The following is a 13,162-nucleotide window of genomic DNA, read 5'->3' as shown; positions in this document are numbered from 1 at the left end:
ACACAGCAAGCAGAAAACATGCAGTTAAAAAAACATGTATAGCTTGATGCTCAAAAAAGTACAGTACATGAGCTACTTTGCTGCATTTGTTATTCATACGGCAGCCCATTGAAATGAAGCTTTAGTAAATCAAGACAACAGTTTTCACTAAAAGGTAACTTTGGATGATATGTTTTTCATCATGAATAGAGTTTGAGTTTCCTCAGCTTATGATAGGACAATTTAAAAGTAGCTGCCTGAATGACACTTCGGACTTGAAAGACTTCACATTTGCCCAAAAATGCAAAATAGTTGTATGTCATTGTGACAGGTTATGTATTGGGGCACCACATCCTGATTACATAAGAGCTATCGAAAGTTCCAACTGAAATTGACTTTTTAGGTGCCTAAGGACTACACACTTGTTATTAAAAATTATTACAATGTACAATTTATTAAAACATCTTAAACAGCATAAACAGCATCGACTTTTATAACTGAAGACCTAGTAAGGCAATGGATTGCCATATGTGCATCAAAATTGTCATAGGGATCCTATTTCCCTAACACATTTTGCAGGATATAACCCACTTCTTCAGGAGAATGGAGAAAATAACAAATCTGTAGATTTACAGAAAAATAGTCATAATAAATTGTAGTACATAGAATTTTATCATCTTAACAACCACAGATTACAACATTTGAGAAGAGATTGAATATCTTAAGTTTATGATAGGATAATTTAAAGGTAGCTGCCTGCATGACATGTATGTTTACCCTAGATATCAGTTGCCAAGAATACATTGGCACTTTGTACTTGCATTTAAATAAAGTATTACTAAAAGCTATTTTTTTTAATGATAAACCTTGTTATTGCTGTCTGATCACCTGTTGTCCTGTTTACCGTTATCATTGAGAGTGAAAGAAAATCCCAAATGTTGGGTTGTCACCAGATCAGTACAAGATGAGAAATCCTCAAATGGAACCCTAGTTCTGGTGACAAGCTGGATACGCCATTATACAAGTTTTGTTCAATTTCCTTTAGATTTACCTTCAGCTATGTAGTGCAAGGGCCTGCCTAATTGCATACAATTTTAAAGTGTTTATGTTTGACCTTATGTTATATGGTTTTGGTAAATCTAAAGGAAATAAAATTGTATAGTGTGAAGCCAGCTTTACTTTGATGGGATTTCCTCTCACTTCCTGTTTTTGCAATAGGAAGTGAAGGGAAGTCCCCTCAATGGCAAAAAAAAAAAATGACAGTTTGTAATCCTCCCTTACTGTATCAAAAAGGGGAAAAAAAGTTTTGTCTTTAGTCCTACTCTAATTAAAAAGAAACAAACTCTTACAAATGTGTAAACGTGATTGATAGCAGTTCTAAAAAAGGTAATTGGCATTTAGGTACAAAATAGAGAACAATTGTATGTGATAAATTATAAATCCTATCATCTGCTGAGTGACTAAGGATGATGTATACCTTATGTAATAAGCAGACAAAGTAACTCCAGCTGTCTACTGCTGGGCTGAACTTTTCCAACAGGACGGCACATTTAAATGAAAATCTGAGCGAACACTGCAATTCTTTCAGCCGTGTTAATGTAACAGTATTTAATCCTTTCTCCTGAATAATATCACATCACATTTAGCAGTTGGAAGGTTACTGCTAAAGATATGCTTTGGTTTTGCTTCAGATACTTCAGGCAACATTTTTCTGCTCAGAAGATGACAATACTTCCCTGTTAACATTGCAGAAATATTGTAATCTAATTGCACAAAGAAGCATACCTGCAATCTCCTGTCTAGTTTGACCTAAAACCCTTTGATTGATATTCCTATTTCCAGTACATTTAGAAAAAGCATGTTCTGTGCATTATGGTGTAATGAAGTCACACAACGCGGCTGCCCATTTTCACAGGTAGTTTCAAGAAATGTTTTGCTTCAGTAGAAAAGGTTTGATTAAAAATATGACAGCTTCTTAATTGACCTTAATAGAACTGTAGTACTCTTGTAACATTTTCAATCTGTCATGGTAATAAAGATCATTTTCGGATTTGCTTGACATTTTTCGTGGCTGCAGATGTAACTTCAAATAGCATCTTGCGCAAAACTAATGAGGATATTTCTGTGTTCACCCGCAGTTAGTTACAGCTCTCATTTGGAGGCATTTCTGTCGTGTAGTACAAGTGACAATAACACAGTGATTCTGGCCTGGAGAGAGAAAGGCAAAACCCATCTGAGGACAACATCGCTGAACATTACGAAAGGAATTAATGGCTTTGACTATGATTCAGGATTAAATATAATTGGTATGTATCGGGGCAGTGAAAGTCTTGCTGTGTCTGAGGTTACTTGTCTATGTCAGATAATAATACAGTATGTGTCAGTCTTATTTTTTTGTTTCTACTAAAGAGCTAGTATTGCCTGATACTTTGCCTGATTTAAAATTGGACAGTAAAACCTAAGAAACTACTGCAGGTAAAGCTTGTCTGCCTTTTTCTACCTTCTGCACATTACTATTGGCCAATGGGGCAACTCATCATAGTTATAGACCAATAGGGATGTGCGAACGGTTCGGGCAAACCATAAGTTCGGCCGAACTTTGGTTGTATGGCTGTTCGGCGAACAACGAACATTATGCGGTGTTCGCGGCAAATTCGAAGGCCGCGGAACACCGTTAAAGTCTAAGGGACACTAACATGAAAAGCCAAAAGTGCTAATTTTAAAGGCTTATATGCAAGTTATTGTCATAAAAAGTGTTTGGGGACCCGGGTACTGCCCCAGGGGACGTGTATCAATGCAAATTTGTTTTAAAATAAGTCAGTTTTTTCAGGAGCAGTGATTTTTTTAATGCGTTAACCACTTAAAGTGGAGTTCCACCCAAAAGTGGAACTTCCACTCATCGGATTCCTCCCCCCCTCCGGTGTCACAGTTGGCACCTTTCAGGGGGGAGGGGGGTGCAGATACCTGTATATTACAGGTATCTGTACCCACTTCCGGCGTAGATAGCCGCAGAATCTGCGGTTATTTACGCCACATCCTGTCATCCCCCCCCGCTGTCTGCTGGGAAACACACGGGTCCCAGAGACAGCAGGGACCAGCCGTATTGCGCTGCGCGACTCGCGTATGCGCAGTAGGGAACCGGGAAGTGAAGCCGCACGGCTTCACTTCCTGATTCCCTTCCCGAAGATGGAGGCGGCAGCACCCGAGGACCGAGAGACGGTTCGGCCTCGGGTGCCGACATCGCGGGCCCCTGGACAGGTAAGTGTCCATGTTTTAAAAGTCAGCAGCTGCAGTATTTGTAGCTGCTGACTTTTTAAAAAAAAACATTTCGGTGGAGCTCCGCTTTAAGGACCGAGCCTCTTTCTGAGATTTGTTGTTTACAAGTTAAAAACAGTTTTTTTTGCTAGAAAATTACTTAGAACCCCCAAACATTATACATTTTTTTTCTAACACCCTAGAGAATAAAATGACGGTTGTTGCAATACTTTCTGTCACACCGTATTTGCGCAGAGGTCTTACAAGCGCACTTTTTTTGGAAAAAAATACACTTTTTTTAATTAAAAAATAAGACAACAGTAAAGTTAGCCCATTTTTTTTTTATATTGTGAAAGATAATGTTACGCCGAGTAAATTGATACCCAACATGTCACGCTTCAAAATTGCACCCGCTCGTGGAATGGCGACAAACATTTACCCTTTAAAAATCTCCATAGGTGATGTTTAAAAAATTCTACAGGTTGCATGTTTTAAGTCACAGAGAAGGTCTAGGGCTAGAATTATTGCTCTCGCTCTAACGATCGCGGCAATACCTCACATGTTTGGTTGGAACACCGTTTCCATATGCGGGCGCTAGTCACGTATGCGTTCGCTTCTGCACGCAAGCTCGTCGGGACGGGCGAGTTTAAATTTTTTTTTTCTTATTTATTTTACCTTTTTTTTTAAAAAAGTCCTTTTATTCCTATTACAAGGACATCCCTTGTAATAGAAAAAAGCATGGCAGGACCCCTTCAATATGAGATCTGGGGTCAAAAAGACCTCAGATCTCATACTTATATTAAAATGCAATTAAAAAAAAAAATGTTGTCATTTAAAAATATGAAAAAAAAATGGCCCTTTAAGAGCTATGGGCGGAAGTGACGTTTTGACGTCACTTCCGCCCTGCAGTGATATGGAGACGGGTGGGGGCCATCTTCCCCTCACTCATCTCCATACCCAGGCAGGGGACAGACATGATCGCCTCCGCCGTTGCCGACGGCTCTGGTAAGCGGTGGAGGGCACCGGATCGCGGCGGGAGGGGGGCCTCTCCCGCCTCTGATAAAAGTGATCTTGCGGCGAATCCACTGCTGAGACCACTTTTATCCTAAAACGGACTGCCCGCTGAAGACGAGGATACCGGGGTTATGGCAGCTAGCTGCTGCCATAACAACGATATCCTCCTTCAAAGTACCAATGTATAACGATGGTGGGCGGTCCGAAAGTAGTTAAGTGAAACAGTAAAAATGAAATATTCCTTTAAATATCATGCCGGGGGGGTGTCTATAGTATCCCTGTAAAGTGGTGCATTTTTCCCGTGTTTAGTAGATTAAAACAGCAAAATGACATTTCTAAAGGAAAAATTGTCATTCAAAACTGATTGCTGCTGTAATGAATTGTCGGGTCTCGGCAATATAGATAAACTCATTGAAAAAAACAGCATGCGTCCCCCCCCCCCCAAGTCCATTACCAGGCCCTTTGGGTCTGGTATGAATATTAAGGGGAACCCCGAACCACAAAAAAAAAATTGCATTGGGGTCCCCCCCAAAATCCATACCAGGCCCTTCAGGTCTGGTATGGAAATTAAGGGGAACCCTGCGCCAAATTAAAAAAAATGGTGTAGGGGTACCCCGAAAAAATCCATACCGAACCCTTCAGGTGATTTATACTGAAACGAATTGACCTGTGATCGCTGTTTCCTAAATTGCCCTGTATTTCTACATTTGTGATCCACAATGTATTGTTAGTAATTAGTAGGTCTAGTAACGCATTGTTTCTTGTTGGTGCATTCACCATCTGACCCATGAAATTGTCCTGCAAGACATTTAGGAAATGGCAAGCCTTAGATGAATGCACGGTTCCTTCTGCCCAGTTAACCTCACAGTACTCAGTTACTCACAGATCCTCACCAATTTCTCACAACTCACCAGACCTCACACTATTCACCATACTCACCAGTTACTCACAGTACTCACCAGTTACTCATATTACTCACCAGTTACTCACAGTACTCATCAGTTACTCACAATGCTCACATTACTCACCAGTTACCCACAATACTCACAGTGCTCACAATACTCCCCAGTTACTCACAATACTCCCAGTAGTCACAACACTCGCCAGTTACTCACAATATTCACCAGTTACAATACTCCCAGTACTCACAATACTCACCAGATACTCCCAATACTCACCAGTTACTCCCAATACTCACCAGTTACTCACGATACTCACCAGTTACTCACGATACTTACCAGTTACTTACAATACTCGCTAAAATTGGAGTTGTGACCTGTCCACTTATTTTTGTATATATGCACCAACATGCCTCCATCCCATAGTGTGCAGAAAAAATGAAGATAGAAAGTAGGACTTTGTGTGAGGCGTGTTGGTGAATGGGTCCACATGACAAGAATTGTTGAGAGGGAATATCTGAGGTAGATCCTATATTGAGTGATGATACCCACAACATATATTACAGGAAAAATGATGTATACTTTAATACAAACAAATGAAAAACAAAATACAATATAAAAAGAGTACATTTGAGCTACAATGAGACATGTTAGCATACGTCAGTTTACAGACATAATTGGAATAGTAATTGTACATATACATGTCACAATAAGATGGTATAGTATATAATACAGTGGATAAGAGTATGCATCAATAGATGTTAACTCTACGCGTTTCTTGGCTTGGAACCAATCGTCAGGAGTCTGATGCAGTATAGCTACATTGAAAAAATGACTATGTGTCAATAAAAATGTGGAAAAATGGACACCAAAAATTGCAAATATGTTTTGATATACTCACAAAAAATGCATGGGTAGATGATATCCCATACATTGTGGTGCAATGTTGGCCCGGGTACATTGACTCTCCCCCGGGGTTGAGGCAGAGAGCACGCTCCGTAAGACCGTCGGCCCCGACCGATAAAATGGCCGGAGCACCTGCAAGGGCCACCAAGAGGGAAGGTGATGAGGCCCAGGGAGTGGGAAACACACTGGGAATGAAAAAAGATTATATGAGTGTAAGTGGCATGAGTGAGAGATAAGTAGTGAAAGTGGAAAGAAGGACAAGGAATGGAACCCAAAGTGTGCATAGATGTGGAAATGTGAGTAACCCAAGACCAAGGGGAGGGGTGTGTGAGGCAGAAAGTGAATGTGCAAAATGGGAAGCCACTGCAGGTGTCAGTGGAGGATTGTGAAGGTATGCAGGGGGAATTACCTGTAGTGAGACTGCCGGGCCAGATGACGTGCCCCCAAGGAGACATGATGAGCGCTTGAGGTGCCCGGCCAGTGACGGCCGTTTTAAAGCCGAGGGCTAGGGGCGTGCTCACGCCAACGTCATGAGCAGGCGTGATGACGTGGGGGGGGCGGGCAGCCAGAAACATCGTACGGCCAACCTCCCAACCCCGCAACGTCAAAGCCATAGATGGTGATTCACCAAAGGAGCTCCGCCTCTGGCAGCCGGAGGCGGGACCTGGGAGTCATGACGCCGATGCGTCGAGGCCAGGGCCCGCCCCCGTCAAGGGTAGGACGGGTGGCGGGTCGTGGGCTGGACGCAGCGCAACCCCGGGAGAGGACCAGATAGGTCCCGGCACCAACTGCATCAAGGGGTAGTGAAAACATAATATGCATGAGCGAGGAGAATAAAAATGTAAATATTATGAGAAAAGAAAAGAAAAAAAAAAAAAAATAATAATAATAAAGTGGAAAGAAAAAATGAAGTAAACAAAATGAGCAAGCCTTATAAAAGGCGAGTAGTCTCCCCTTTGTGGGCGGAGAAAATAACATAAGGGCCACAAAATCTTGCAATGAAGAAAATCATTGAGCAAGAGAGTGTGGAGATAATTAGCTATAGCTCTGAATAATTGTAGGGTATGACTAAGGGGAAAACCGAAATAAAAGGGTAAGAATAGGGAACAAATAGGAAGAAGGTATATAAAGATGAGAACATAAATAAAAACGCACACAAAAAAGCAACAAACAAACAAACAAAACACAGAAAGCAACTTTAGCCCTGAATTGAATCAGTTTATATTGTCTGACTAAAGGAAGAAAAACAAAAAACAAAAAGAAAAAACAAAAAACAAAAAAGAAGAAGAACAACTTTAGCCCTGAATTGAATCAGTAATTACCTGACTAAAGGGGGAACAATAGCAACATAGATTTTTAGCCCTGAATTGAATCAGTATTATTTTAGCTAAAAAAGGATATGCTGGCGGTATCGATAATAGTGTTAATGTAACTCTAGCACTGAAATAAATCAGTAGGCGAGAGGGGGACCATCGGTCTCTATAACAAGAAAGATACCAAGGAGAAGAGGAAGACGACAAAAACAAAACAATAATAAGGGATGAGTAATGAAAGGGAGTAGAGGGTGAGTAGAATGGGAATTGGGTGAGTATGGCAAGAGAAATAAATAGGGTTGTGAGGATTGAACTAAACAGGTGGATTATCAGGTCACAGAGAACGGGTGTCTGCCACCCTGGTAATTATGTGTTAAAATTGGAGTTGTGACCTGTCCACTTATTTTTGTATATATGCACCAACATGCCTCCATCCCATAGTGTGCAGAAAAAATGAAGATAGAAAGTAGGACTTTGTGTGAGGCGTGTTGGTGAATGGGTCCACATGACAAGAATTGTTGAGAGGGAATATCTGAGGTAGATCCTATATTGAGTGATGATACCCACAACATATATTACAGGAAAAATGATGTATACTTTAATACAAACAAATGAAAAACAAAATACAATATAAAAAGAGTACATTTGAGCTACAATGAGACATGTTAGCATACGTCAGTTTACAGACATAATTGGAATAGTAATTGTACATATACATGTCACAATAAGATGGTATAGTATATATCGGTCGGGGCCGACGGTCTTACGGAGCGTGCTCTCTGCCTCAACCCCGGGGGAGAGTCAAGGTATAGTATATAATACAGTGGATAAGAGTATGCATCAATAGATGTTAACTCTACGCGTTTCTTGGCTTGGAACCAATCGTCAGGAGTCTGATGCAGTATAGCTACATTGAAAAAATGACTATGTGTCAATAAAAATGTGGAAAAATGGACACCAAAAATTGCAAATATGTTTTGATATACTCACAAAAAATGCATGGGTAGATGATATCCCATACATTGTGGTGCAATGTTGGCCCGGGTACATTGACTCTCCCCCGGGGTTGAGGCAGAGAGCACGCTCCGTAAGACCGTCGGCCCCGACCGATATATACTATACCATCTTATTGTGACATGTATATGTACAATTACTATTCCAATTATGTCTGTAAACTGACGTATGCTAACATGTCTCATTGTAGCTCAAATGTACTCTTTTTATATTGTATTTTGTTTTTCATTTGTTTGTATTAAAGTATACATCATTTTTCCTGTAATATATGTTGTGGGTATCATCACTCAATATAGGATCTACCTCAGATATTCCCTCTCAACAATTCTTGTCATGTGGACCCATTCACCAACACGCCTCACACAAAGTCCTACTTTCTATCTTCATTTTTTCTGCACACTATGGGATGGAGGCATGTTGGTGCATATATACAAAAATAAGTGGACAGGTCACAACTCCAATTTTAACACATAATTACCAGGGTGGTAGACACCCGTTCTCTGTGACCTGATAATCCACCTGTTTAGTTCAATCCTCACAACCCTATTTATTTCTCTTGCCATACTCACCCAATTCCCATTCTACTCACCCTCTACTCCCTTTCATTACTCATCCCTTATTATTGTTTTGTTTTTGTCGTCTTCCTCTTCTCCTTGGTATCTTTCTTGTTATAGAGACCGATGGTCCCCCTCTCGCCTACTGATTTATTTCAGTGCTAGAGTTACATTAACACTATTATCGATACCGCCAGCATATCCTTTTTTAGCTAAAATAATACTGATTCAATTCAGGGCTAAAAATCTATGTTGCTATTGTTCCCCCTTTAGTCAGGTAATTACTGATTCAATTCAGGGCTAAAGTTGTTCTTCTTCTTTTTTGTTTTTTGTTTTTTCTTTTTGTTTTTTGTTTTTCTTCCTTTAGTCAGACAATATAAACTGATTCAATTCAGGGCTAAAGTTGCTTTCTGTGTTTTGTTTGTTTGTTTGTTGCTTTTTTGTGTGCGTTTTTATTTATGTTCTCATCTTTATATACCTTCTTCCTATTTGTTCCCTATTCTTACCCTTTTATTTCGGTTTTCCCCTTAGTCATACCCTACAATTATTCAGAGCTATAGCTAATTATCTCCACACTCTCTTGCTCAATGATTTTCTTCATTGCAAGATTTTGTGGCCCTTATGTTATTTTCTCCGCCCACAAAGGGGAGACTACTCGCCTTTTATAAGGCTTGCTCATTTTGTTTACTTCATTTTTTCTTTCCACTTTATTATTATTTATTTTTTTTTTTTTTCTTTTCTTTTCTCATAATATTTACATTTTTATTCTCCTCGCTCATGCATATTATGTTTTCACTACCCCTTGATGCAGTTGGTGCCGGGACCTATCTGGTCCTCTCCCGGGGTTGCGCTGCGTCCAGCCCACGACCCGCCACCCGTCCTACCCTTGACGGGGCGGGCCCTGGCCTCGACGCATCGGCGTCATGACTCCCAGGTCCCGCCTCCGGCTGCCAGAGGCGGAGCTCCTTTGGTGAATCACCATCTATGGCTTTGACGTTGCGGGGTTGGGAGGTTGGCCGTACGATGTTTCTGGCTGCCCGCCCCCCCCACGTCATCACGCCTGCTCATGACGTTGGCGTGAGCACGCCCCTAGCCCTCGGCTTTAAAACGGCCGTCACTGGCCGGGCACCTCAAGCGCTCATCATGTCTCCTTGGGGGCACGTCATCTGGCCCGGCAGTCTCACTACAGGTAATTCCCCCTGCATACCTTCACAATCCTCCACTGACACCTGCAGTGGCTTCCCATTTTGCACATTCACTTTCTGCCTCACACACCCCTCCCCTTGGTCTTGGGTTACTCACATTTCCACATCTATGCACACTTTGGGTTCCATTCCTTGTCCTTCTTTCCACTTTCACTACTTATCTCTCACTCATGCCACTTACACTCATATAATCTTTTTTCATTCCCAGTGTGTTTCCCACTCCCTGGGCCTCATCACCTTCCCTCTTGGTGGCCCTTGCAGGTGCTCCGGCCATTTTATCGGTCGGGGCCGACGGTCTTACGGAGCGTGCTCTCTGCCTCAACCCCGGGGGAGAGTCAATGTACCCGGGCCAACATTGCACCACAATGTATGGGATATCATCTACCCATGCATTTTTTGTGAGTATATCAAAACATATTTGCAATTTTTGGTGTCCATTTTTCCACATTTTTATTGACACATAGTCATTTTTTCAATGTAGCTATACTGCATCAGACTCCTGACGATTGGTTCCAAGCCAAGAAACGCGTAGAGTTAACATCTATTGATGCATACTCTTATCCACTGTATTATATACTATACCATCTTATTGTGACATGTATATGTACAATTACTATTCCAATTATGTCTGTAAACTGACGTATGCTAACATGTCTCATTGTAGCTCAAATGTACTCTTTTTATATTGTATTTTGTTTTTCATTTGTTTGTATTAAAGTATACATCATTTTTCCTGTAATATATGTTGTGGGTATCATCACTCAATATAGGATCTACCTCAGATATTCCCTCTCAACAATTCTTGTCATGTGGACCCATTCACCAACACGCCTCACACAAAGTCCTACTTTCTATCTTCATTTTTTCTGCACACTATGGGATGGAGGCATGTTGGTGCATATATACAAAAATAAGTGGACAGGTCACAACTCCAATTTTAACACATAATTACCAGGGTGGTAGACACCCGTTCTCTGTGACCTGATAATCCACCTGTTTAGTTCAATCCTCACAACCCTATTTATTTCTCTTGCCATACTCACCCAATTCCCATTCTACTCACCCTCTACTCCCTTTCATTACTCATCCCTTATTATTGTTTTGTTTTTGTCGTCTTCCTCTTCTCCTTGGTATCTTTCTTATTATAGAGACCGATGGTCCCCCTCTCGCCTACTGATTTATTTCAGTGCTAGAGTTACATTAACACTATTATCGATACCGCCAGCATATCCTTTTTTAGCTAAAATAATACTGATTCAATTCAGGGCTAAAAATCTATGTTGCTATTGTTCCCCCTTTAGTCAGGTAATTACTGATTCAATTCAGGGCTAAAGTTGTTCTTCTTCTTTTTTGTTTTTTGTTTTTTCTTTTTGTTTTTTGTTTTTCTTCCTTTAGTCAGACAATATAAACTGATTCAATTCAGGGCTAAAGTTGCTTTCTGTGTTTTGTTTGTTTGTTTGTTGCTTTTTTGTGTGCGTTTTTATTTATGTTCTCATCTTTATATACCTTCTTCCTATTTGTTCCCTATTCTTACCCTTTTATTTCGGTTTTCCCCTTAGTCATACCCTACAATTATTCAGAGCTATAGCTAATTATCTCCACACTCTCTTGCTCAATGATTTTCTTCATTGCAAGATTTTGTGGCCCTTATGTTATTTTCTCCGCCCACAAAGGGGAGACTACTCGCCTTTTATAAGGCTTGCTCATTTTGTTTACTTCATTTTTTCTTTCCACTTTATTATTATTTATTTTTTTTTTTTTTCTTTTCTTTTCTCATAATATTTACATTTTTATTCTCCTCGCTCATGCATATTATGTTTTCACTACCCCTTGATGCAGTTGGTGCCGGGACCTATCTGGTCCTCTCCCGGGGTTGCGCTGCGTCCAGCCCACGACCCGCCACCCGTCCTACCCTTGACGGGGGCGGGCCCTGGCCTCGACGCATCGGCGTCATGACTCCCAGGTCCCGCCTCCGGCTGCCAGAGGCGGAGCTCCTTTGGTGAATCACCATCTATGGCTTTGATGTTGCGGGGTTGGGAGGTTGGCCGTACGATGTTTCTGGCTGCCCGCCCCCCCCACGTCATCACGCCTGCTCATGACGTTGGCGTGAGCACGCCCCTAGCCCTCGGCTTTAAAACGGCCGTCACTGGCCGGGCACCTCAAGCGCTCATCATGTCTCCTTGGGGGCACGTCATCTGGCCCGGCAGTCTCACTACAGGTAATTCCCCCTGCATACCTTCACAATCCTCCACTGACACCTGCAGTGGCTTCCCATTTTGCACATTCACTTTCTGCCTCACACACCCCTCCCCTTGGTCTTGGGTTACTCACATTTCCACATCTATGCACACTTTGGGTTCCATTCCTTGTCCTTCTTTCCACTTTCACTACTTATCTCTCACTCATGCCACTTACACTCATATAATCTTTTTTCATTCCCAGTGTGTTTCCCACTCCCTGGGCCTCATCACCTTCCCTCTTGGTGGCCCTTGCAGGTGCTCCGGCCATTTTATCGGTCGGGGCCGACGGTCTTACGGAGCGTGCTCTCTGCCTCAACCCCGGGGGAGAGTCAATGTACCCGGGCCAACATTGCACCACAATGTATGGGATATCATCTACCCATGCATTTTTTGTGAGTATATCAAAACATATTTGCAATTTTTGGTGTCCATTTTTCCACATTTTTATTGACACATAGTCATTTTTTCAATGTAGCTATACTGCATCAGACTCCTGACGATTGGTTCCAAGCCAAGAAACGCGTAGAGTTAACATCTATTGATGCATACTCTTATCCACTGTATTATATACTATACCATCTTATTGTGACATGTATATGTACAATTACTATTCCAATTATGTCTGTAAACTGACGTATGCTAACATGTCTCATTGTAGCTCAAATGTACTCTTTTTATATTGTATTTTGTTTTTCATTTGTTTGTATTAAAGTATACATCATTTTTCCTGTAATATATGTTGTGGGTATCATCACTCAATATAGGATCTACCTCAGATATTCC

At 41.3% G+C, this 13,162-nt stretch overlaps 1 protein-coding gene across 4 annotated transcripts in view; it reads left to right on the top strand.

Moving 5' to 3' along the window:
* Positions 1–13,162, top strand: part of WDR49 (WD repeat domain 49) — a 204,440-nt gene that overhangs the window by 33,727 nt on the left and 157,551 nt on the right. For all 4 annotated transcript variants that reach the window (XM_073626146.1, XM_073626143.1, XM_073626145.1 and 1 more), the window contains one exon: positions 2,118–2,285. In XM_073626146.1, the coding sequence (XP_073482247.1) occupies positions 2,118–2,285 (168 nt within the window). The remainder of the gene's footprint in view (positions 1–2,117; positions 2,286–13,162) is intronic.

This window comes from Aquarana catesbeiana, linkage group LG04, assembly GCF_042186555.1.
Source record: "Aquarana catesbeiana isolate 2022-GZ linkage group LG04, ASM4218655v1, whole genome shotgun sequence".
In the NCBI taxonomy this organism is placed as follows: Eukaryota; Metazoa; Chordata; class Amphibia; order Anura; family Ranidae; genus Aquarana; species Aquarana catesbeiana.
Note: the sequence above shows the minus strand (reverse complement) of the source record. Positions and strands in the feature narration are given on the sequence as shown.